The sequence below is a fragment of the Grampus griseus genome (genome assembly GCF_964374135.1).
Source record: "Grampus griseus genome assembly, chromosome: 20".
Classification (NCBI taxonomy): Eukaryota; Metazoa; Chordata; class Mammalia; order Artiodactyla; family Delphinidae; genus Grampus; species Grampus griseus.
Window position 1 is genome coordinate 43,319,024 of NC_139014.1, and position 26,499 is coordinate 43,345,522.

Sequence of the window (26,499 nt, forward strand, 5' to 3'; positions counted from 1 at the left end):
TCATTAGAGTGAACTTGGAAAGTGAATTTAGCTACTTGGTGTCAGTATAAATCAGACAAATTCTAAAAGCCCACATTCTGTTTAATTTATTAATGGAATAAAATTCAGGCATATTCAATAGGATAGGTGCTATCAGAGTGTTGGGGGTCTGTGGACACAGAAGACAATGAATGATCTTCCTAACTCTTCTTTCCTCAGCGCACATGAACATCCTTGAATCAATATTGGTTCCTCAAATATTTGTAGGAGGTGATCATTTGTCAAACCTATTCCAAACTTCATCTGCCCCGTGGCATAATTTTTGTTTATGGTTTAAATCTGTGGGTTTTCACTTCCTGTAGCTGAGCACACATAAAAGTTAATTTGACCTAAGTAGTGAAAGGAACCTCTAGACAGGGGAGCAGGTAACCCTCTTCCCATTTCAAAGCTCTAGTGCAAACTGTCAGGATATTCACAGACCTGATTAATGCGCCTAATAAACTTGAAGCAGTTCTCCAAAGCCTGGCGGAACAATACAGTGTGAGAACAAGAAAGTAATAGGCGGGAAAAGGGTGTAGTTAGTCTTTGAAATTCGATAATAATGCAAAAGTATTTTAATCTAAAAGAGAAATGCCTGGAAAATCTGGATGAATAAAACTATAATTAAGAGAAATGGAAATACAGTGCTCATCTGTATGATCTTGGAAAAAGTACAGATTCAGGCCTGCCCTAGACATAGGCACAAAGAGAAAGACAGGACTAAGTGACTTAAATGAATTCTTGGGAAGTGAGCGGCTGGTAAATGTCAACCTCAGTTCTGTACCTGCACATACAAGGAACAGTGACACACCTGTGCTTGATACCCCACAGGTACCATAAAACTCAGCACGCTCCCTCTGACCTGGTGACCTTTCGGCTCTTCCCATCCTGTGGCCCCATGTCAGGAGGAGTGGAACGCACCCCTTCCAGCTTACTGGTCCAGATGGAAGATGGAGAATTACACCAGGCTCTCTCCCTGCTCATCTCCCGTATTCACTCAATCCTGCTGATTCTCCCTCCTAAGTCTCCCTCACGTCCATCCTCCTCCTCCATGCTCACGGCCACGGCTTCAGTTCAGTCCTCCTGCTTCGCACCCAGCTGTTGCAATCACTCACCACCCCATGGAGGCCCCACCTTGAGTCCATCTCGCTCCACTCTGCTCTCTGCAACCACAAGACCGGTGTTTCCATGATGTGTGTTGTTCTCATGCTTGTACTCCTCAGTGCTCATTCATGGTCAAGGCCTGGTCACCTGGACCTCTCCATCCTCATCTCCCACATCCTGCATCCCAGTCACACATACATGCAGTCCTCCAGCTGGTTGTTATGTTTTCATCCCCCTGTGTGTCTCTATGTTCTGCTTCCTTTGCCTGGAATACCTTCGCTGTCCACCCCTCTTTTTTCCAAATGGCTAAGTCTCATTTGCCCATTGGCTGAAGCACAGCTTCTGCAAGGGCTGTGAACTGCCTCCCCAGTGGGTGTTAAAGTTGGCCCCCATGGACATGTCTGGTTACTCATTTTTGAAATTGACCCTGAGGCTGTTAAGTCCTTGAGGTCAGGGAATCTGTATTATCTGAAGATCCTAGCACTTAAATCATTTTTTGCTGACTCCACTGTTGAGAACACAACCGCTTTTGCTCTACGGAAGCCTGAGTCATGTGAGTGAGTCAGATTAACTGCAAGAACAGGGTCAAGTTGAACTAATGACATGTCTGAGGATACTGATATGTCCCTGAGAGATTTCATGACTAATACTACTCTTTTCTCCAACTTTTGAAGGGACAAGAGACCCTGCACAAGCAAGATGAAGGCCCTTCTTTCCTCACGTTTGCTGCACTGGGCTATTTGGAAAGCCTTGCTTTGCTGGTTGTCATGTAGGACAGCACTCAATGGGAGGAGGTCTTTAGGAAGGTTCTCCCCACCGTTCACAGAATCTGGTGGCTGGCCAGCTGGAAACACTGATGGTCTCCATTGAACTGGAGCTTTAGGGATCAAATGCTTTGACCCAGAAACCCCTGGATTATCCTGATCTTGATGTGGGTAAGGAGACTGGATAACATGGCATTCATTCCTTGAAGCCAGGAAGCCTGTGCTCAAGCGCAGGAACTGAACAAGAGAGCCGCTAGAAGCTTGGTGCATTCCTGTCACTCAAAGGGGAGAATGAGTCTCCAATTTCGAGAGGTGTGAGAAGGGCTTGAATCTGGCTATGATGGTTTAGCCGATTACTGAGAAGTGAGAGAGCTCAGCTAGGAATGTGCTGATACAGCTTTAAGTTAAGAACAGAAGGAAGAAGAAAAACTCAACTTGAACATGAAGAAAGAACCTCCCCCAATGACCTGATTCATCCTGCACCTGTCAGACTGCAAGGGCCAGATGAGATACACTTTCCTTTTCCTCCCAAAGACAAGATCAGCGTGAGCTTCACCTATCATCTAATCGGGAACAGAAACTTGCCTTCACAGAGATGCATTTTAGAAATTGATCTGAAAGTGGAGGAACCAGAATTCAACTCATTTGCTGCATACGGTGTCTAAACATTTTAAACACACACATTCATGCACACGAAACTAAGAAACAAACTCATGCGTTGACACCCATGAAGATTCCCTTCAGCCCTAAATCCACGATTCTGCTCTAGTCTTGATAGTTTTCTTGACAAGAAGAGAAAAACATCAAAATTGCAGTAATGTTTGGCTTTCCACACTGCTGTGAGCAGTTCTTTTCAAAGTCTCTTGCAAAGATTCATCTGCATGTTAAATTAACAGATGTGAATTTGCAAGTTAAGGGTAGCAATATCCTTACAGCCAGCAGATAGATATCAATAAAAGTGCTAAGAAAGAAAAGCCAATGCAGCTATCAAATTAAAAAACAACAAGAGCTGATCAATATACACACGTGATGTAACTAGGAAGGAGGGATGCCAGATTTCCAGTAGACATACAGAAACACACCAGCAAACAAGGGCTGTTCCATTCAGGCAGTCTCGGGAGTCTGTTTGGGAAGATATTTCACCAGACATCTTTGAATTCCTTTTTAGAACTTTTTTTAAAAAGAGACAGATGATGTAAAATATCAGTGTCATTACCTTTGTGGCTGTTGCCTTAGGTGTGGATATTGTTAGCACTGAGCAGAAATACCCAGCTTAATTGCCCGCCTGCCTCACCAGCTTTGGCCCTGTGTGATCAGTGTCGAATTTCAGAAATTCAGCTGTATGCCCAAAGAAGAATCAAAAGAATGTGCTTCAGACTCTGAAGGAATAGTCCCAAAAGAAGTTCCACAAATGTTTTGAGCAATAGATGCTTCTCTGGAACAAGGGCATAGCTCCTAAGGCACTTATTCTAAAGGGACACAGACTCATTTGGAGTTATATGCCCTGGAATGATTGCTTAAAAGGGAACCAGTTACTTCCCTTAGGGAGGCAGTCTCTACCTTGGCTGCACATTGGAGTCACCTGGGGAGCATTACAAACTACTGATGCCCGGTCTCATCCCCAGAGAGTCTGATTTAGTTGGTCTGTGGGACAGACTGGACCCCAGGTGATTTTAATGCTTTAGAGCTCCATGTTGTACATTTATCGTAAGCACAGTTTACACATCTGTCCTCCCCTGCCTCTTGACATACTCATCTCGTTCTCTCTAGCCCCAAGTATAATGCTTGGGAGACAGTAGCTGCTTAATAAATGTTTGATGAATGAATAATAGAATAGGTAGGCCCTTACTGTGTGCCAGGTGAGGTGACTAAGTCTCAGCTTGCCTGAAATAGAGGGGCTTCCCTGGATGTATGACTTTCAGTGTTAAAACCACAACCATCCCAATTAGCACAGCACTGTAAATCAACTATGCTTTAATAAAAAAAAGAAAAAAGAAAAGAAAAAAAACCCCAAAACTGTCCCAGGTAAACCAGGATGGCTGGTTATCCTAGTGCCAGGTCCTATGCCTAAAACTTGCAAAGATTCGTTATTTAATCCTATCAACAACCTTATGAGGTGGATACTATTATTAACCCCGCTTTACAGATGAGGCAACTGAAGCAAAGAGATATTAAGTGACTGCCCCGACTTAGGCAGTGAGTAGTGAACCTGAGATTAGACACCGGTCTTGTTAAATCCAGAGTCCATGTACTTAATCATTATGTTGTCTTTCCTCCCGATAAAGCTGTGATTTTCTTTTTCCATTTTGTTTGTTGCTTTAGTGTGTATCTCTCAATGTCAGATTTCTGTGTGTAAGTAACCCTTGAAAATAAAAAGCTTCCTTGCTCCTTACATAGGGCATTTTTCAGTCTAGAGACCTCCAAAACTACAGAAGAGACCCAGCAGGAAGCCCGCTAGGGAAACAGAAGCAAACCCCGGAGCTGGCCTGAGGGGAGAGTGTCCACTTCAGCTGGCATGTCAGCAGACACAGAGCCGGCTGGTACCCCTGGCTGGAGCCCCCGACGCTGAGGAGCAGACCCTGTAGATTTCTCCACCAAGGCAGTGAGCCCCTGAGAAAAGGACTTGTGTGTGTGTGCACGGGGGCACGTGTGGATGGGTGTTGCCCATCCCACAGTTGTTTTGTTCGTGTAAAGACCCCTGACCACAAGTAGGGAGGAGTCTGAGAACTAACTACTAAGCAGAGGAAGTACACCTTGAAGTAAATCCATCGCTTCAAATCCTGCCATTAGGCTACTGAAATGCCTTCCAAAATTATTTTAAAATTCCATCAGCCACTATTTTAAACCAAAAGAACAGGAGTCTGGGAGAATTTAGAATACTAACAGTTTAGTAAAACCTAGTAATCTTACCACACACAATCCCTTTATAGACCTGGAGACAAAGAAGCTTCTAGAATTTTTTAAAGTATTTGTACAGTCTTTGTTCATCCCACACGGGCCGCAGTGGTACTCTGTGAACATGAGCACCAGGTTCTAACCAGTGGACCTAAATGGGAGGGAAGACTAGTAACTAGTCTTCACTTGTTAAAATAATACGCGAACTCCACGGAGAGATCACCGTGACTTAAGATGCTGCCGTGCTTAAAGGCCGGGAAGCAGTGGTGGCAACTTGGGTGCATACCTGAAGGGGGCTTCTCTGCGGAATCGCTCCCAGAACTGCTGCTGCTCTGCCTCGAAGGCCGCGCACCTCTGGCGGAGGAGGGTCGCTTCATTTGCCTGCAGGGAGGCCACCTGCTGCCTCACGGTAACAGCCATCTTTTTAATGTTGTTCCATTTCTCAGGCAGCTCCTGCAAAGGAGACCTCAGTGTGGTCAGACCCTCCCCCACAGTCCTGAGGCTGGACGCACCCGGATGTCTTCATCTCTGCCCCGATGCCAGGCTCTGATGCCGTGGCATCGTTCGACCCTTCCTTGACATGGCTCCCTGGATGCCCACTCTCCCGACGATCACCTACTTCTGATTCAACACTATCCTTCTTGCCCTCAACTTCTAACCCAGTAACCCTGGCCCTTTTCTACATTTTCTAAGAGTGCCTAGTTATTTCCTTTTATGCCCCACATCTCTTAGACCATCATAACATTCCTCAGACCTGCTTTTTTTTCTCCGAATGAAAAATTCAGCTCATCCATAATCCTGGAAAAGGAACCCAAACACATCATCCACATCAGTTCTCCCATATATGTCCAGCGTTACAGTGTTTCGTATTTACTGAGTTTCAAGAAAGTGGTACACATTACACATGTGCGACACATTTAGCTCCAAAGCATGGACCTTGAGTAATCACCAAGCCCTGTTTTTCATTTACTTCAACCCACCTCATTCCACTCTGAAATCCCCAAACGTTCCCTCTATTTCTTTTATTAAGAAAACATAAACTTTGCACTGACCTCCAGCTGCCTGAACAGTGTTTCCGGCAATTCTTGGCCATAGGTCTTCAGCAATTCAATAGTCTGCTTTAAAGGCTCAAACATCTCATCAGTGCTGCTCTGTCGTTCTTTAAGAGCCATAAGGTGTCCCATAATTTCAACCAATCCTTGGAAATCTCCTTTTCCGACTTTCTTGAGCAAGCCATTCTCGCTGTTTTTTATAAATGCTTCAAGGTTGGCCAAGCTGAGCAAAACAAACAGAATGTGAGGAGCCATTCTCCTTTCACTCCTTGAAAGGAAGATTTATTTAGTTCCCCAACATTAATAGCTATTATTATGGAAAACTCTCCATCCTCCTGGTATTATTATGGAAAACTCTGCATATCCTGATGGTATTATCATGGAAAACTCTCCATATCCTGATGGTAAGATACGACCCTCTTCAGAAGTGTCAAGGTCGCAAAGGACAAAGACTTAGCCCTCCATGATGGAGGGTGCATTACTGGGACAACTGGAGAAATGTGAATAAGTCTGTACTAAGTAAGTTACTACTTCCACATCAATACTAACTTCCTTGTGTTGATAACTGTACCACAGGTTGGTTATCTAAGATGTTATCATTTGGGAAAGGTGAGTAAAGGTAAAAGAGAATTCTTTGTACTATTTTTACAACTTTTTGTGTAAGTCTGAAATTATTTCAAAGTGAAATTATTTCAAAGTAAATATATTACAAATTATGTTGTGAATCTCAAATTATTTTTTAAAAAACTGAAAATAAATACTATGGCCTCAAAGGTCATACACACTTGGGTTTAATTTTGACACTTACTAGATGTGTAACCATGACCAAGTCACTTAACATCTCTGAGCCTCAGTTTCCTCATCTACAAGATTGGAAAAATCATTTCTTTCTCACTGGTTATTGTGAGAGTTAAATGAGATTCATTCTTGAATTCAAAAATGTTTATTGGGCAATTATTATGAGCCCTGGCCTGCTTCCAGGTTCTGAGAATAGTATAATAAATAAGATAAAGTCTCTGTCCTTATGAAACTTACATTCTAGTGGGAAAAATAAATGTGACACAGATCAATGAGATAAATGGCACAGTTTCACATGGTGATGAGTGCCATGAAATAAGGGCATAGAGACTAAGGTCAGAACTATTTTATATGGAGTGGTCAGTAAAGGCCTTTCTATGGAGGTGATGTTTGAGCAGAAATGTAAACAATATGAAGGAGTGAGCCAAGAAAGAAACAGGAAAAGAGCTTTCCAGAGAGAGGGGGCAGCATGAGTAAAGGCACTGAAGCTGGATTCAGTTTGATTCTCTTGAGGAAAAGGGGAAAGTCAGGGTAGCAGAAGCATAAGGAGAACAGAAGGGAGCAGCGAGGGAGAAGAGGTCAGAGAAAGGGCCAGACACTGGGAGGCCTTATTGGCCATGATAAGCAGCTCAGATTTTATTCTATTCTAAGTGTGAGAATTCTGAGTAGGAGAAGGGCATAATTTGACTGGTTTTCAAAAAGAACTATAGATGGAGGAGAACAGATTTCAGCTGGAGGTGGTGATGATGATGGTGATGGTGACATGGGTGGGGAGACAGAACAGAAGCCAGGGGGGGATTTAGGGACTATTGTGGTTGTCTGGGTGACAGAAGATACTGGTTTTGACCCGGATGGCGGACATGAGGAGTGGTCAGATTCAAGGCAGTTTTGCATGCAGAGCTAATAAAACCCACTAATGGGTTGGGGGAGGGGTGTGAGGGAATAAAGAAATCAATAAGGACTCCTGGCAATGGGGTGAATGATGATGCCATTTAAAGAGATGGGGAAGAATTGGGGAAGACTGGGGGTTTTTTGGAGGGATAAGAGGGAAGGAGATAAGTTTTACACGTGTTAGGATTAGGGAATTCCCTAAACCTAAGGTCTACTGCCATTAGGCTACTGAAATGCCTAATGTCTAATGCCATTAGGCTACTGGACCACCTGGTGGTCCAGTGGTTAGGACTTGGCATGTTCACTGCCGGGGCCCAGGTTCGATCCCTGGTCAGGGAACTAAGATCCTGAAAGCCACCTGGCCCGGTCAAAATAAAGAAATAAATGTGTTAGGTTTGACATGCCTCCCAAACATCTAACGGAGATACTTATTAGGCAGTTGAACTTAAGTCTAGAGTTCTTAAGAGACGGGGCTAAAAATATAAATTTGGTAGTTATCAGCACACAGATTATTCAAAGTATTAGATTAAATATCACCTGGAATATGGCTGTGGCTAGAAATGAAATTCCAGGATCGAGGTTTCAGGAGTTCTAATATTTTGAGTCCTGGAGGAGATGAGCCCAGTCAAGGAGACCTCGAAGGAGGAAATCAAGAAAGTGAGGTCTCCTGAAGAAACCGTTTGGGAAGGAGGGAGTGATCAGCTGTACCAAATACTGCAGAGAGGTACAAGTAAGACGATGACTGATCATCACCATTGGATGCGGCCACATGAAAATCATCGGTGCTCTTGGCAAGACTGGTTTCAGTTGAGCAGTCTAATAAAGGCCTGACTGGAGGATAAGTTGGAGAGTGTGGATTTCTGTTTCTAGCTGTATGGTGTACACGATAATATGAATGACCCTTCTGCTAAGACAACAGAAATGTTTAAGCACATATTTCAAAATCATTTAAAAATGCATCACTAAGGTGGCATGAAATTAAGGCATCTCCAGAAGCTGAAAATGTAGTGAAAGCAAGAACCCTGGGAGGTAAGCAAGATTCAAAGCTGGCTTTCACAGGATAGTTTCTATTGAACCCCGGAGATCTTGAGCTTCTACTTTGATTCTTTATGAGAACTGGGGAACAGGTGATTAAGCCTAGGGCCCACTCAAGGTGAGGAAGCTGATAGGAAGTTGCGTGTGAAGTTGCAACGCCGTTAAGGGTGAACAAGAAATAAACAGGCTGCATGGTATGGGACAGCATGGAAACTCGCCTGAATTAACCATGACACTAGATGGACTACTGTAAGTTAAGGTACAAGTGGTCTGGGGTTGGAAGAGTCCCTTGATGACCGGCAGAAACAAATGAAAATCCTTTCTGGAGGAATGCAACAAGAATCCAATCCTCAAAGGATTACTCTCCAAGGAACATGATTTTATAATCAAAAGTCACAAAACATATAAGGAAAGAGGTCACCATGAGTGGGAGCCAGCAGAAACAGCTGAATTAAACCTGTGAATGTTTTAGATACTGGAATTCAGGTGCAGCATATAAAATAGCAATATTTAATATGTCAAAAGACAAAAGAGCTCTTGTTTAGGTGCTCTGCTTTACTATTTCTGACCCACATACCAGGAGCAAACGCTTTCCCTGCAGGTTCCCAGACATCTATTCAAGATTTACTAAGAAAAACAACTTCATCCTTTTAAGTATGATATATCAGTTTGTACAGAAATGCTTTCTTTAGGAATCACCCCTCAGAAGCGTAGATAAACTCTTACATTCTCAACAGGTCACCATGCCTTATCCTGGCCCCAACTGCCTTTATGTTCAAGCATAAATTCAGCATTGTCTCATAATCAGGAATGGAGGTGATTTCAGCGGCTTTCCAAATATGCCCAGAATCTGTGATAGTGTGTGGACCTTTGTATCGAATGATGGATTCAAGAAGTGACAAAACTTATTGAAGTGGATAATATGAAAATTATGGCCTGTGATGGCATTTTGTGAAAAGAAACTTTTTTTTTTTTTTTTTTGCGGTACACGGGCCTCTCACTCTTGTGGCCTCTCCCGTTGCGGAGCACAGGCTCCGGACGCGCAGGCTCAGTGGCCATGGCTCACGGGCTCAGCCGCTCCGCGGCATGTGGGATCTTCCCTGACCGGGGCATGAACCCGTGTCCCCTGAATCGGCAGGCGGACTCTCAACCACTGCGCCACCAGGGAAGCCCGAAAAGAGACTTTTAATATGTGTTCTAACAATGCAAAAATGATCATACTGTGCTATGTTAGTGGGCAATTCCAGTAGAAAGAAGCTAATAATTTTCCATAGGCCTTTATGTTAACTTTGATCTACGGCAAGAAGAAACAAACCATTTTTAGGCTGACAAATCAAAAGTTATCTTAAGATTATCCTCTAGTAAATGTATTCTAAAACTTGAAGAATGAATAAATAAAAAAAGAAGGAATTTGAGCAAAGAACGGGAGGGTATAAAAATGAGTAAGCAAAACTGTAAAATAACCAAATAGAAGATCTAAAAATAGAAAGTATAATTAAAATTTAAAGCTCAATGAATGGATTAAACAAGAGATTTAGACAACACTAAAAGAGAGAATTAGGCTGCTGTTTGATAAAAGTGGAGAAATTATTCAACTGCAGTAAAGAAAGACAAACAACTGAAAACTGAAAATTATTCAAATATATGGGTGATATTTAAAAGTGTGTAAGTGTAACAAGTGTAATAAGAGGTCCAGAAGGAGGTAATAGAGAGAATGGGCAGGAAGCAATCTCTGAGGATATCTTGGCTGAGAATTTTCTTGAATTAATGAAAGACACCAAATATAAGATCAAGGAAGCCCAACAAATTCAAGGTGAAATTAATATAAAGAAACCCTCACGTAAGTACTTCAGTATGAAACTGCAGATTACCAAAAGTGAAAAAAAATCTTAAAATTAGCTGCAGCGAAAGGACGGATTTCTATTAATTAAAAAAACCCTAAGTTGATGGTTAACGATGCAACACCAAAAATGAAGCCAGGAGGGGGCTTCCCTGGCGGCGCAGTGGTTGAGAGTCCGCCTGCCGATGCAGGGGACGTGGGTTCGTTCCCCGGTCTGGGAGGATCCCACATGCCGCGGTGCGGCTGGGCCCGTGAGCCACGGCCGCTGAGCCTGCGCGTCCGGAGCCTGTGCTCTGCAACGGGAGAGGCCACAGCAGTGAGAGGCCCGCATACCGCAAAAAAAAAAAAAAATGAAGCCAGGACACAATGTAATAACATTTTCAATAGGCTTACAGAAAATATGTTATCCTAGAATTCTCTCTTCCACATATCAATTTTTTCAAGAACAAGGGCAAAATACATGCACTTGGAGAGAAAAAGAATGAGAGTTTTACCAAAAGAACCTTATTAACGGATCTTCTAATGACTACAATTCAGATAGCATGTCTGTAATGTAGGAAGATGGAATGAGCAAAGATATTGGTAAATATGTAGGTGAATTTAAATAAACAGTGAGTGTATAAAAATAAAGTATGATTTGTGGAGTTTAGATAAATAGCAGAGAACAACTGAAATTACTTGGAATTATAGAATATAATTTGATGTATGAACGGTTGAGATCAAACTAAAGTCCTTGTATTGGTTGTGAAAAGAGTAACAGTACTGATTAGTTTACTCCTTTTAAGAATGTTTTTTAAAATAGCTATGGTTAACTATTAGAAAAGAAGACTTAGATAGCACAACATCCAAATTAGCAGAAGGGAAAAAAATGGAATAAGAAAAAGGAAAAATAAAAGAAAATATTTTAAAAAATGCAACCCAAAGCAGGCAAGAAAGAAAACAAAGAAAAGAAGAACAAATAGAGAAGACACAATAAAATGGTACAAATGAATTCAAATATAGCACAACAGACATTAATGAACAAAATGCTCCAGTTAAAAGAAAGATATTAAGGTAGATAAAACATTCAGTTCTATATCAATTATAAAGATCTCTTCTAATATAAAGGCGCAGAAATATTGAAAGCCAGAGGATAAAATAAGAGACACCAGGCAAATGTCATACAAAGGAAATTGGTTTTGTTATACTAATATACAACAAAACACACTTTAACACAAGAAATATAGCTAGTGATAAAAGATTTTTAACGTGTGGCTAAAAGATTCAATTTTCCAGGAATATATAAAAAGTCAAACACTGTATGCTCACATAGCATAACCTTAAAAAATATGAAACAAAAAGTGACAGAATTACAAGGAGAAATTGACACTCTACCATCAAAGTGGTAGATTTTTAACACAGTTATCTCAGTAATTGATAAATTAAGCAGACAAAAAAAAAGGCAGCGAGGTTATAGTGGATTTGAAGAAAACAAGTTTGATCAAATAGGCATGCACAGAACATTATACCCAACATTTATAGAGTACACATTTTTTTTCAAATATGCACAGAACATTTATAAAAACTGACCAAATTCAACAAATTTCAGAAGTTTTTTATTACATATGTTACATTCTCTGACCACAATACAATTGTTAGAAATTAATGACAGAAATGCAACTAGAAGAATCCACGTTTTAAGATTAAAAAAATATATAAGTACATCATAATGAATGTTAAAAATATTTAGAGTTTGATTATTACTAAGACTTGTGAGATGTAGGTAAAATTGTACTTAGAAGGGAACTTATAACTTTAAGTGTTACATTAAAAAAGACAGAGGGCTCAAGGTGAATAGCGAAGCACACATCTTAACTTAGCCAAAGGACAGAAAATAAACCCAAAGAAAATAGAAGGAAATAATAAACATAAAAGAATAAATTATCAAAATAGAAATCAAATTATAATAAAGAGGATCAATGGGTTCATAAGATTGTTCTTTGTAAATCTCTTGGTAGATTAATTAAGTAAAGAAGCCAGAAAGCACAATCGAAATGAATAGAAATCTAAAAAGGAACACATCGATAGATTCTGTAGAGATTAAACAGGTAAGAGCATAATATAAATTTCATGACAATAATTTGAAGATTTACATGAAATGGATATATCCCTAGAAAAATATGACTTACTAAGGAATAGAAAACCTTAATATTCCTATAAACATTAGAGAAATTACAGGTAAAAATCTTGCCACAAGCAAAATACCAAGCCAGATGTTTCAATAGGAGATTTAAACTTTCAAGGATTAGAGAATTTCAATCTTACACCAACTCTTACGGAGAAAATCAAGAAGGTTACTTCCTAACCCATTTTATGAAGTTAGAAAACCACAGAGCAAGATCAGACAAAGATGATACAGAAAGGAAAAACTGAAAGCCTGTTTCATCAAAAACAGACACATCAGTGCTAACTAAAATATCTGCAAACAAAATCAAGCAATGAATATATTGAAAAAGACAATATTTCATGTTGGGCTTAACTCAGTAATGCTAGGTTGGTTCAGTATTAGAAACCAAATAATATAGTCACAACTTTAACATATTGAGGTGAAAAAAACAGAATTATCTAAACGGAGTTAGAAAAAGCGATAGATAAAATGTTATATCTATTTTCGCTAAATCCTCTTAACAAATTAGGACTAGAAGAGAACTTCTTTAATCAGATAAAGAGATGCCATAAAAAACTCACGGAGTATTATACTAAGTAATGAAATGTTGAAAGTATCCGCTTTAAGATGGGGACAAGACAAGGATACTTACCATCACCACTTTATTCGATGTTATACTGACAGTCCTAGTCAGTGTGGTCAGATAAGAAATAGCGATAAAACGCATTTTAAAAAAAAGACTGAGGAGGAAGAAATAAAATTATCATAAATTTGTAGATGATGACTATGCACATAGCAAACCCCAGAGAGTACACAGATGAATTATTAGAATTAACAACTTATTTAGTAGAGTTGCTTGATGCAAAATCGACATACAAATGTCAATTCATTTCCATGGAAAATATGATTTTAAAATATCATTTACACTAGGAAACAAAAAATAAAATATTAAGGAATAAATCTTAAGAAAGACGTGAAAATCATTTTAAAGGAAACGATTACAAAATTTCATTGAAGATATTAAGGAAGATAAATGGAGAGATAACATGTTCTTAGGAATATCCATTACTACAAAGATGACAATTTTCCTCAAATTGATCTATAGTCACTGCAAGTATAATCAAAATCCCAATGGATTTTTTCTTCTACAAACTGATTTTAAAATGTATGTAAAATAGTAAGGAAGGGCCGAGAATGACTGAGACATTCTTAACGAAAGTGAACAAGGTAGGGACTCGCTCTGCCAGATATCAAGATTTATTACAGAGCTATAGTAATTAGGACTGCATCATATTAATGCAGTGACCGACAAAGAGCTATTTAACGCAAAAGATAAAACTTGTAGGAGAGGATGTAGGAGAGTATCATCAGGATCTCAGGACAAGAAAGGATTTATTTAACAAGAGAAAAGAAGACAACACAAGGGAAAGATGGACACATTTGGCTACATAAAAATGAACTTGTCATCAAAATATACCATAAATGGAGTGGGAAGACGGGCCACAAAACGGGAGACTAAATCTGTAATATGTACAATCAGCAAAGGATTAGACATACAATATATAAATCACTTCTAAGTATAAAAAGGGAGAAGATAAAGTCCAACAAAAAATGGGCAAGAGCTATGAAGAAGCACAGAATAGGAAGCATAATGACTCATCCAAAAACACAAAAAGATGAGCCACTTTATTCATAGTGAGAGTAATGTAAAATGTCTATCACAGCGAGATACCACTAAGCTCCCAGCAGAATGGCCAGCAGTAAACAATCTGTCAGCAGCAAGAGGTGTTGGGGACTGGAACCTTCACAAATGGCCGATCCACCTTGGCAAGAGTTGTCATTACCTGCACTGACCCAGCAATTCCACTCCTAGCTATACACCCTAGAGCCATGTTTGCTCATGGATACCGTGATAGCTGTATAAGAGAATGCATAGCAACCTTGCTGATATTAGTGAAACCATCTGAAACAACCATATTAACCACAGAATGGATAGATTGTAGCATATTCAGATGATGGGATACCCTACAGCAGTGGAAATGAATGAACTACTGCTATATTCTCAGCGTGGATGGGTCTCAAATATAATGCTGAATAAAAGAAACAGGACAGAGGGATATATAGTATGCAACACTGTTTCATTTTTATAGCTTTAAAATGGAAATCTCAATATATGTATATCTCTGTGTGTCTGTATGTATATATATATATATATATATATATATACACTAAGCCATGAAGAAAAGTATGGGAAGGATTATTTCACATTTAGGGCAGGGGTGACATCTGGTAGGGAGGAAGAGGGATTTAATCAGGGAAGAGTACATAAGGGAATTTTAAAATGTAGCTAATGTTCTGTTTCTTCGCTGGATAAAGTAAATGAGAGTATTCGTTTTAATATTTTTCTCTAAATCATACGTATGCTACATTTTAAAAAATTTCTTTTTTCTTAATTTATTTTATTTTATTTATTGTTGGCTGCATTGGGTCTTCATTGCTGTGGGCGGGTTTTCTCTAGTTGTGGTGAGCAGGGCTACTCTTTGTTTCAGTGCGCGGGCTTCTCATTGCAGTAGCTTCTCTTGCTGCGGAGCACCGGCTCTAGGCACGCGGGCTTCAGTAGTTGTGGCTCGTGAGCTCTAGAGCGCAGGCTCAGTAGTTGTGGCGCACGGGCTTAGTTGTTCCGCGGCACAAGGGATTTTCCGGGACCAGGGCTCAAACCCATGTCCCCTGTGTTGGCAGGTGGATTCTTAACCACTGCACCACCAGGGAAGCCCCTATGCTACATTATATAATAAAATTTCTTGTAGAGAGAGAATGGAAGATGAAGAAGTAAGGGGATCAAGTATAGACACACCTTTTGAGGAATTTTGCTATGAAGGAGGGCACACAGAAATGATGCTGTAGCTGGAAGGACTCCTGGGACCGTGTTCCTTTCTTTTTTTTTAAGATGCCAGATGTGACAATATATTTGCATGCTGTGGAAAATGTATGAAAATAGATGGTGTTGCTGATAGGGAATATTTAAGGAAGTAAGTTCTCGAGTAGATGAGAAGAAAGAGGCTGGACTTAGAAAAACAGGTTATTCACTGTAACAGGAGAGGTAGTTGAATGTATAGCTTCAAATGCAGGTAGGTTGGTAGATTTGTTGGTGAAAGGTGAGTTAGCTCTCTTGTGATTGGTTCTAATTTTTCAGTGAAATGAGAGGCAAGGCTATAAGGGCAGAGAGGATATTTGAGGTTTAAGGAGAGAGGAAAAAAAGAGTCTATGGGAGTTGGGAAGAATCTATGAAAATGTTCATAAAAAAATTTATGTTCATAAATTTAATATGAGATTGGTCAGAAGATTGGTTTGTTTTTCCTTCATCCAAGGATGAATTGCTCAGGTGCAGGTGTGGGGCACTGAGTTTAAACAGTCAGGGTTTTATGAGGTGGGAACGGGAATGGGGAGCAAGGGTGACAAACACTGAGCTATCCCGATAAAGCACCGGGACCAATGGATTGGAAATCCTGATGGGTCTGAAGAACTTTGCATGGCACCGCTGCCAAGTAAGTGAGCTGGAAAGATACCAAGTGGTGGTCAGAGAATGGAACACTTTAACCTGAGATTTTGAAGGGGAAGCAAGTACTTGCTCATCTTTCCTTCCACGCCACTGAGGGCACAACACAGAATTAGATAGCACAGGTACGACGGAAGGAAAGGGCAATGGAGAGAGAGGTCAAGAAAATGAGAGGCAGGTATAATGAAGGCTCCATGTGGATGCTGAGTCACTGAGGATAATTATTAGCAGAAGGATGGGAAAGGGAGACTGAGCCAGATGACATGACCTGCAACGAAGGGGAGGAATGGCTAAGGGCTTGGCAGGTGACTGTGGCAGGGACAAGTGGCAGGTTTTACTGTCTGACAGCATTCACTCCAGTGGAGCCAGAGATTTTGAGGGAGGACCAGGTGGAATGGTTTGGAAGCTGCAACTAAGAGCAAGAATATCTCATCTACCTCTAGGCCCAGTGGTAAGAAGGATATAGGAGAAAAATCAGCCCTACTTGGGAGGGCTGCAGGGAAGCAGTATCCTCAGGAGAGAGCTGGGCTTCAGTTAGAGCAAAAAAAGGATGAGAGAAGACGAAGGGACAGTGGACTTTGCTGATGCAAGATCCTGAGGTCCAGGGGAAGAGCACAGGGGAGGGCTTTGCAAGGGCAAGGATGGGACTGAGTAAGATCAGGGCATGAGGAGCTGAATGGGGATGAGAGTTAAGATGATGCTATGGACTAAATGTCTGTGTCTCCCACAAATTCATATGTTGAAGCCCCAACTCCCCATTTGTGATGGTATTTGGAGCTGAGGCCTTTGGGGAGATTATTAGGGTTAGATGAGGTCATCAGGGTGGGGTCACCATGAGGGATTAGTGGCCTTATAAGAAAAGGAAGAGGGAGATCTCTCTTTTTCTATCTGTGCACAGGAACTGAGTAAAGGCCATGTGAGGACACAGTGAGAAGATGGCTGTCTGCAGGCTAGGAGGAGAGCTCTCACCAGGAATCAAATTGACTCGCATCTTGATCTTAGACCTCTTAGCCTCTTGAATTGTGAGAAATAAATTTGTGTTGTTCAGGTCACTCGGTCAGTGGTATTTTGTTATGGCAGCTACAAGGATCCTAATACCAATTCCAATGCCTATGGGTGGGTAGGGGGGCACCCCACACCACCAAGCAATTCTCCAACACCAACTGCCTGTCCTACAACTTGACTCAATTCTGACACTATTTACCTGGAGATTCCATAGGTTAAGGGCTCAGTCCTACAAGACTGCCTCACCCCCTTCAGACCCAGACACTAGTCCAGGTTGTCACCTTGCCTCTGACTGACCAGCTATAGGACAGAGGTTCCAATGACCTCCTCCTTGCATTTGATTAATTTGCTGGAGTGGCTCACAGAACTCAGAGAACCTGTTTACTCATTAGATTACCGATTTATTATAAAAGGATATAACTCAGGAGCAGCCAGATGGAAGAGATGCACAGGGCAAGGTATGGGAAAGGATGTGGAGCTTCTATACCCTCTTTGAATGCACCACTCCTCCGAATCTCCACACATTCACAAACTGGGAGCTCTTGAAACCCTATCTTATTGGGTTTTATGGAGACTTTATTACACAGGTATGATCGATTATACCATCAGCCATTGGAGACTGATTCAATCCCCAGCCCCTCTCTCTTCCCTGGAGTTCTGGGGAATAAGACTGAAAGTTTCAACCTCTAATCACATGGTTGGTTGTTCTGACAACCGCCTCCCATCCATAGGTGAGGTCCAAAAGTTACCATTAACATAACAAAAGATACCTTTATGGCTCTCACCACTTAGGAAATACAAGGGTTATAGGAGCTTTTGCCAGAAACAGGGATGAAGACCAAATATTGGGTTGGCCAAAAAGTTCATTCGGGTTTTCCCATGCATCTTATGGAAAAATCCGAATGAACTTTTTGGTCAATCCAATATATATGTCTTATTACAAATCGCAATATCATAGCAGTCCAAGCTGAATGAGACAGATGATAATGAAGGATTGGATTTCTGTCAGTAAATGAAGTATTTATGTAAGGCAAGGTGGGATTAATCCTGACACCTACTAAGAGAAGGTGGAAATCACAGAATTACAAGGTACATAGTAGACACTCAATAATAAATATTTTTTATTGTTCTTATTATTTCTTTTTTTTTATCTAATCTTTGAGAACACAATGAGACATTCTCCCAAAGTGTAGCAAAGTAGTCAATTTATGGATCACCAACTATTAAAACTGGAAGGCACCTTACAGGAATCCAGTCAAACTGTCTTCTTTCAGAGACAAGGAAACAGGGGTTCAAGGAGGACTCAGGCCTTCTCAGTGCTCTATCATGTGTTTTCCTGTTAAAACAACTGTTACATCCTGTGAAGCCTCACCTGGTAGGGACACATGGAAGCTGCTGTAACTATGCCCTGTATCAACCCTGTGTTTCTGATGCTCTGACATTTAGGGCCTTGTCGGCCCTGGAGGGATTGACCCTCCCAGGGTTAGTCAGTTCCTAGAGATAGTAAACAACCTGCTTTTGACTGTGCCTTTCAAATGCAAGCCAATCAATCCAAAATCCATATCCCCAACCACCTCCTCCATCTGGCTCTCATTCTCCAGGCCACAGTTCACCTGCCCTATAATCCCACAGCCAGGTACCAGACAACAAAAGACAGCCCCTACACCCCAGAGCCTGTTAAAATTAATTAAAAAACTAGACAATCCTAAACCTGCTCCTAAACCTGGAGAAGAATGTCTTGCCCATTCTTCTCCATGGAAGCCGTAATAAAAGCTCTTGCCCACGTTTCTCCTCACTCCCTCTGCTTCCTGATTAACACTGGTGCCCCCCATTTGGCCCTGCATGGTGTGCTGTGCCCCCTCCTCTTGGGATCTAACAAACTATCTTTTCAATAGCAGTCATCTCCTGATCTTGTGGCCTTGCCATACCTAAATAATAATAAAATCTTCATCTGAAACATGTTCGCATATCCTTGGGTCACCAGACCTGCTAATGGAGAGGGACCACAGAGCACAGAGCTGTCCCCTCAACAGTATTCCATTCAGGGGCAACACTGCCACCTCCCCAACTGCCACCATTGCTTCCCTTTCTTGACTCTCAAGTGTGGGAAACTGGCTGCTGCTTCTTAAACAACACTTGGAAAGCCCTGTTTGAAACATCCCAAAATGATTTTCTGAGGCTTTTCTAGAGTGGAGAACCATCACCCTTGCAAAGTCTCTCAAAATTTGTTTGTAGATAGATGCATTCTCGACTTGGCTGTCTCCCTTCCACATCACTGAGCGGCAAGCAAGACCAACACCAAACTCTGGGGAGGGCTCCCCTGCAGCATCAGCTAATACACCAAAGACTGATCACTGAACAGAGGGACCACGGCACTCCATAGGATTCTGTGGGGAGGGGCTGGGAGCTGAGATTCTGCCTGTGGCAGACCTGTGAGGACAAGGCTAAGGGAAGTAACAGGGAGACTATTAACCTACTTGATTATTTATCTAGAGGTTGGTGCTCTGGCTTAGAGAGCCTGGTGCTGGGCTGCGTGGTCTAGGTCTATGGTGGAACAGACAGAGTTTCATATCCAATCTGTCACACAGCTAGAGTGGCACTGGCAGGCATCAGGGGTGTGTAGATTTAGGGGCTTCCGTGCTTCACAGCTGGATAATCTGAGACAAGGAGTAAGTGGGAGAAATAAAATCTAAGAGGCCCATTAGACCCCCTCTGCTTCTCAGGCTTAAAGAGATTTCACAGTCAGAGCTGTAAAGGGAGGTTAGATCTGCTATTATTGTCTCTAACATTATTTACCACTTACTGAGTGCCTTTCGCACACTGGGCACCAAGTGGAAAACGAAACAGAAAGAGGCCAGGTCTGATGAACAAACGAGAGGGCAGGACTAACGTTACTGCTGGTGTCCAAAAGCCTGGAACCTCCAACCCGCTGTTTTAATTTTTAATTTAACCAAGAACCTATGGAGAAAAATGTGAAGAAGATTAAAAACATGGTGTTCCTGACAGCCCGGGAAGCTAGCAGGACTGTGTTACCTGTGAGTGACGTAATCCACAAGGTGCTGTTTGAACGTGAGGCTCCACTTCTTAATTATATTCAGCAGAGACGTTTTAAAGGGCCGCACATCAATCTTCATCCAGCTGTCAAACACCTGGATGGGCTCCAGCCTGCTCACGTCTTCATGGAGCTTTTCGTAGCAGTCGATCTGCGCTTTGAACTGATGGAGCAGGGGCGGGTTCTCTGGAATGCCGTCCTCAGCATGGGCTTCCATCTCCTCTGCTGTGAGCATGTGCCCATAGAGCAGAAACTGGCCCAGAGCCTCCTTCCGGTCCTCCACGTAGAGGTAAGAATACTGGCTGAGGGTGCTCCGATAGCCACAGCAGAGGGTCATCATGCCCTGCACCCGCCCCATCAGCTCGCCCCGCATGCCTGCCAGATCAGGCATGGCCTCCAAGTCAACCTAGGGGAGCAAGACAAAACCAGGCGGGTGACACCAGCACTTCACAGGGGGCTCCAGATCTGATGGGAGGGCAGGATGCTTGCAGATCCAGTACCTGATAATGGGGAGAGCCGTTTTGAGGGGAAAGCCGTGGAACCAAGGACGATATCCTAAAAATGCTGGTGATGAGACCCTCAACAATGTCGTAGAAGCCACCCTTCACTCCAGGCTCCAGAGACGGACAGAAAACCAATTCTGGGATGGCTAAGCTCAGTTGTGCTTCAAATATTGGGGTGAGTCCTGCCTTACATTCTGAAAAACAAGGAAAACAGAAGAGAATGGGCAACGTAGGCAAAATGCAATACTGTTTTAAAAGCACTCAGAGCATTTCTTTCCTTTAGATGAGCTGTTTGGGTATAAGAAAATGGAAATGTAAAATTTGCTAACACCCCAGAAAAGGTGAGGGTGGCAGTCCTGCAGTGTTTATTGACAGGGGAACCACTGACATTTGGAACAGGCTAATTCTTGTGCAGGGCTATCCTGGGCATTGCAGGACATTTACTCTCCTTGTCCTCAGAGAGCACGTCCTAGTGACTGATCAACCCAAGCCAGTCCCCTTCTGCATTCCCAAACATCTCCTGGGAGGCAGTACAGCCTCTGACTGAGAAGAGGTTGATTTTGCAAAGCCAGTTTCTTGGAAGCAGCTGACTTCTTCCTGTGCACAAACCAGGCCATTCCCCATTGGTAGCCACTAGGGGAACAAGGGTGTGCTTGTCCAACGTCGTGTAGGCGTGAAAAAAAAAGTCACAATCCTATCCCTTCTGCTCCTTTTCTGTAAAAACAGAACTTATTTTAATTCTGTAGTTCTGTAGTGATAAGATTTTTAAAAACAGTATAAATGATTAACAAACCCCTGATTACTTGCTAGACTAACTTGTCTTGCTAAATTTAAATAAAAATATAATATGGAACAAGATGTTCCAAGTACAAGATAAATGCTTAGACTCTTATTAATAACCACTTATTTTCATATATTTTTTGATTGTAAAAGTATTTAGGAGACTGCTGCGTGCTGGACATCACAGGCAGTGGAGACTACTCATGGAAATCCATTATCCCTCCTTCCCTGGAAATAGAGGTATAAGTGGGTGGGCTTGCAGTTAGGTATGGCAATGTCATTCCCTCACCAGTGGGATGTGGGAAGAGGTGCCACTTCTGGGCTGCGGTCCACGAAGCAGCAGGGGGCCTCCTCTGTGCTCTCTTTGCTCTCTCACAGGCTAGAGCCGGCATGCAGCAGTGATCCGGCTCAACCATGGAAATGAAGACCAGGCCCTAGAAAGCAGTGGAACCACAGGACGGAAGGAATTTGCAACTAACCTGGAGTGCTCGCTTTGGACTAGAACCCGGGGGACAGACTTCCATGTCCTTTAAGCCACAGTATTGATGGCGTTCTTCTTACCACTGCTTAGCCATTCTCCCTAACTAAAAAACTGTGGGACCCTCAAAGATATGTAAGACTAAGGCTTTGCCTTCAAAACTGTAAGGATGATAAATCTGCATTACTGGACTCAGGAGTGTCCCATCCAGTGCATATTTAACTTAAGGAAGTGCAAGTTTACCAATATCACAGTAATTATACTATTATTATTATTATTATTATTATTTTTGCGGTACACGGGCCTCTCACTGTTGTGGCCTCTCCCATTGCGGAGTACAGGCTCTGGACGTGCAGGCTCAGCGGCCATGGCTCACGGGCACAGCTGCTCCGCGGCATGTGGGATCCTCCCGGACTGGGGCACGAACCCGCGTCCCCCGCATCGGCAGGCGGACTCTCAACCACTGCGCCACCAGGGAAGCCCTATACTATTATTATAGAGTAATTTTTTTTAAAATCAGTAAAATTATGCTTTGTATATGTACTCATGATATATTCTGTATTCCTACATGCATTAGGTACGTATAATTTAATAGGTTGGGTTGCATATAGTTTAAAGGATTTAAAAGACTTTCAAGAACACGTTACTATATGAGATTTTGCCCTATGTGCTGACATAAGAACCGAATCCCTATGTTAGATGCAATGGCAACATAATTACTGTACAAGTCGGATGGTCCTGGTGGTTCCACGCCCCTGGTACAAGCAAATCGCTTTAAGAATTGAGAAGAGGAAGAGTGCTTCTGGATAGAGTGGGTAGCATTTAACCCAGGCAGGGTGTGGATTCTGAGAGATGGCTGGGAGGCCAGCCCAAGCCATGGGAATAGTATTGGTTTGACCAAACACGAGAAGTGGAAATGGTAAGGTGGACCAGGGGAATAAAGTTGTCCACCTGGGCTATGGCAAAGGGTCATGGTGATTTTCCTCTTGGAGGCCACTCTCTTTAGGCTCCTTCACTTTGCCTTGGTAACCAGCGCCTTTTAATGTTATCTATAGCTCCTCTGCTCAGGCAGCCACTAGGTCCAGCTCCTGCCCATTCTATTTTGTGAAGGAAATGTGTTCCCTTTCCCCCCGTTTCCATGGAGGGAAGGTGACTTTGGCTACCATCCCCTGTCCCCATCCTCTTGCTCCCACGCTCTTCTCCTCATGAGAGGAGGAGGACAAGTGACACATCGGACAGCCCAGATCAGGAGAGCTGGATAGACACTGGCCTAGGGTGAGTCCCTTATGCAGTGCCTGCACTCAAGTGTGGCTGGGGTATCTTCCTAGATCTAGAGGAGGGCTAAGTGACGGGACCCCCAACCTCCAGTATCAGAGGAGGTTTGGTCAGTTCACTAAGATTAGCACCGTTGGCGCTGGTCCCTAGGAACCAGTTTTCCAGTCTTGGTGTCTGTGTTTGATGCCCCAGGTTCTAGAAGGTGACCTCCCCGCCTTGTTGACTATGTCAGAGCCCATTTCCTGCTTCTCTATCTCCTTAATTTGGAGCACCTTGCACCATGAAAGCAAAGACCTTGCCTCTGACCTCAGTCACTCCACCTACTAGGACCATGGGGTGGGGGTGAGGGTGGGTGTTGCCCATCTGAGCTACACCCAGCACTGGCCTTGCTCCTCTCTGCACTGTCAACCTCTTGCAATGGGCTGGATATCTGGACATGGGTCTCAGCCCACCTATTTTAACTCTGCATCTGATTTCTTTCCTTGGGTTGGGCTCAATGGACTAAGTTCTTATCTCACCTTCATCCTCACCTCATCCTTCACCCTCGCTGAGCTCCTCAGAATCTACCAGAATGCGAAAGGTGTAACTCAACTTTATTCCTGAACTCTTCTGCCCTTTCCATCCCATCCCTTACAAACCAAGGTTAGCCTTTACTATACAGTCTTTGACTCTGTGTATGGACCATAAATTCAAAGCCCTTGGCTATCTTTTAACAGCTTCAAAGAATGCCCATTGCCTCCTTGACATTCCCTTTCCTTCTAAAAGCTACCTCATTCCCAGCTTCTTGTCTGACTCTTTTTACATAGAAAAACTTGATTCTTCCATGTAAGCTGGCTACTACAACCTCCCTGTGTTCTCAAAAGGCCACAGAGATACAGTACATTCAGCTTGAAGGCAGGGAATGTCCCCTCCCGCTGCTATGAGTCAAGTCCAGGTGGAGCTGCTCCAGCTTACTCACTCCTCCTCACTGGAGCTTCATTTAGACTGAATTGGCTTTTATATTTTTGCTTTTGCTATGGGCTTCACTATCTTAAAGCCTGATTTATCATCTGAGTTTTGAAGAGAGAGAAGTCTTTTATCATTGGACAATTTAGAAACGCAATGCCTTTGTTATAATTCACAAAATGTTCATGACACTTTGGGAAAAGTCACAGAGCACTCAATTGCACTTCACTGTAACTCAATAGATGCTATTACTGTTACCCTCCCAGTAATAAACCACATCCATAAGCCAGTAAATACCAGTATTTTCCAGGAGATACTTGAGGGAGCACTCAATGGCAAGAAAGAATCCATCCACCAACATATCATCAATGTAGTTAACATAAGTCTTCCAAATACTGGAGGTTGGGTCTGCTGAGAAAAGACCCAGGTTTTCCTACAAAATAAAGAAGAATGGATATAAACCATGTTTAATAATATGGGAGAACTGGTCTTATTATCATTAATGGGAATGAAAAGAACACATGGAGAAAAATTGCACTGTTATGAAGAATTTTCTGTTACAGGCAGACTTTGGAGATACTGCGGGTTTGGTTCCAGACCACTGCAATAAAGCCAATATTGCAATAAAGTCAGTCACACAAAGTTTTTGTTTTCCAATGCATATACAAGTTATGCTTACACTATACTTTAGTCTATTAAGTGTGCAGCACTATGTCTAAAAAAAGAGTGGTCATACCTTAATTTAAAAATACTTCATTGCTAAAAAATGCTAACCATCATCTGAGCCTTCAGCAAGTCATGTTTCACAATAGTATCAAAGATCACTGATCATAGGTCACCGTAAAAGTATAATAAGAATGAAAGAGTTTGAAATACTGTGAGAGTTACCAAAAGGTGACAAAAAGAAAAATGGCATGAATAGACTTGTGATGCAGGGTTCAATTAAAAAAAAAAAAACAGAACAATGCGATATCTGTGAATGCACAGTAAAGCAAAGCACATTAAAATGAGGTATGCCTGTACGTGTGTAACAAACCCATTCTGTCTAATGGGTATAACCCTTGCTTGAAAGGAACACAAAGTTAACCCATGAAGGAAGTGTGGTGCCTCATCCTCTCCCTGAGAAAGGAGGATGGGGTCAGGTCACCTTCTCAGGAGGGACGCTGATGGATGCAATGTGTGCTTCATAGATGCTGACTGATGGCTGTGGAGGAAGCTGCATCAGAGCAGAAGTCAGGGTGGGCAGAAGGAGGAACACTAACGGTAGAGGGCATTATAATTCAAGACATAAGAAATCTGGGGTTCAAGCAAGTAAAGCATTTCCTGGATAATCGTTAGAAATGAACTGGAGTGGATCCCACTCCTGGGCCTATATCTGGACAAAACTCTAATTTGAAAAGATACCTGCACCCCTATGTCCATAGCAGCACTATTTACAATAGCCAACACATGGAAACAATCTAAATGTCTGTCAACAGATGAATGGATAAAGAAGATGTGGTACATATATACAATGGAATATTACTCACTCATAAAAAAGAATGAAATAATGCCATCTGCAGCAACATGGATGGAACTAGAGATTATCATACTAAGTGAAGTCAGTCAGAAAGAGAGAGACAAAAGCATATGATATCACTTATATGTGGAATCTAAAATACGACACAAATGATTATATCTATGAAACAGGAAGAGACTCACAGACATAGAGAACAGACTTGTGGCTGCCAAGAGGGAAGCGGGTGGCAGAGGGATAGATTGGGAGTTTGGGATAAACAGATGCAAGCTATTCTATATGGGATGGATGAACAGCAAGGTCCTACTGTATAGCACAGGGAACTACAATATCCTGTAATAAACCATAATGGAAAAGAATATGAAAAAGAATATATATATTAATATATATAACAGAATCACTTTGCTGTCCAGCAGAAATTAACACAACATTGTAAATCAACTATACTTCTATAAAATAAATTTAAAAAAAGAAATGAGCTGGAGTGTTTTGTTGTTGGCATTTAATATTAACTAAAAACCTTTATCATACTGAGTGAATTAGAAAATGTACACACAGAAAGGAATGCACAGGCTTTCTCTCCCTCCTTTTACATGATACAGTCACCAACCTGGTGGTATGGCAAGTACAGATGTCCCATTTACTCATCATTCAGCCTTTTTATAGCAACTTTCCATTTATCTTACATCTTCAAAGAACGTGGTTACCACTTTGCAAAAGTAAATTTTCTAGGTGACTCACGCTTACCCCTTTAGGAAACACTGCCATATTGTAAATCTCATGATTCTGCTTTTAAATGTCAAAACTCTAAAATTTCTAAAGTGTATTACCTATACCTTTCCTTCC

The 26,499-nt window shown here is 42.0% G+C and overlaps 1 protein-coding gene across 1 annotated transcript in view; it reads right to left on the minus strand.

Annotated features, from left to right (window-relative positions):
• The window catches only part of DNAH9 (dynein axonemal heavy chain 9), a gene marked incomplete at both ends in the record, with an annotated part of 299,172 nt that overhangs the window by 223,746 nt on the left and 48,927 nt on the right, over nucleotides 1–26,499 (minus strand). The window contains 5 exons of the mRNA XM_082678963.1: nucleotides 5,068–5,234; nucleotides 5,834–6,056; nucleotides 20,138–20,562; nucleotides 20,657–20,853; nucleotides 24,435–24,570. Coding sequence (XP_082535089.1) covers nucleotides 5,068–5,234; nucleotides 5,834–6,056; nucleotides 20,138–20,562; nucleotides 20,657–20,853; nucleotides 24,435–24,570 — 1,148 coding nt within the window. The remainder of the gene's footprint in view (nucleotides 1–5,067; nucleotides 5,235–5,833; nucleotides 6,057–20,137; nucleotides 20,563–20,656; nucleotides 20,854–24,434; nucleotides 24,571–26,499) is intronic.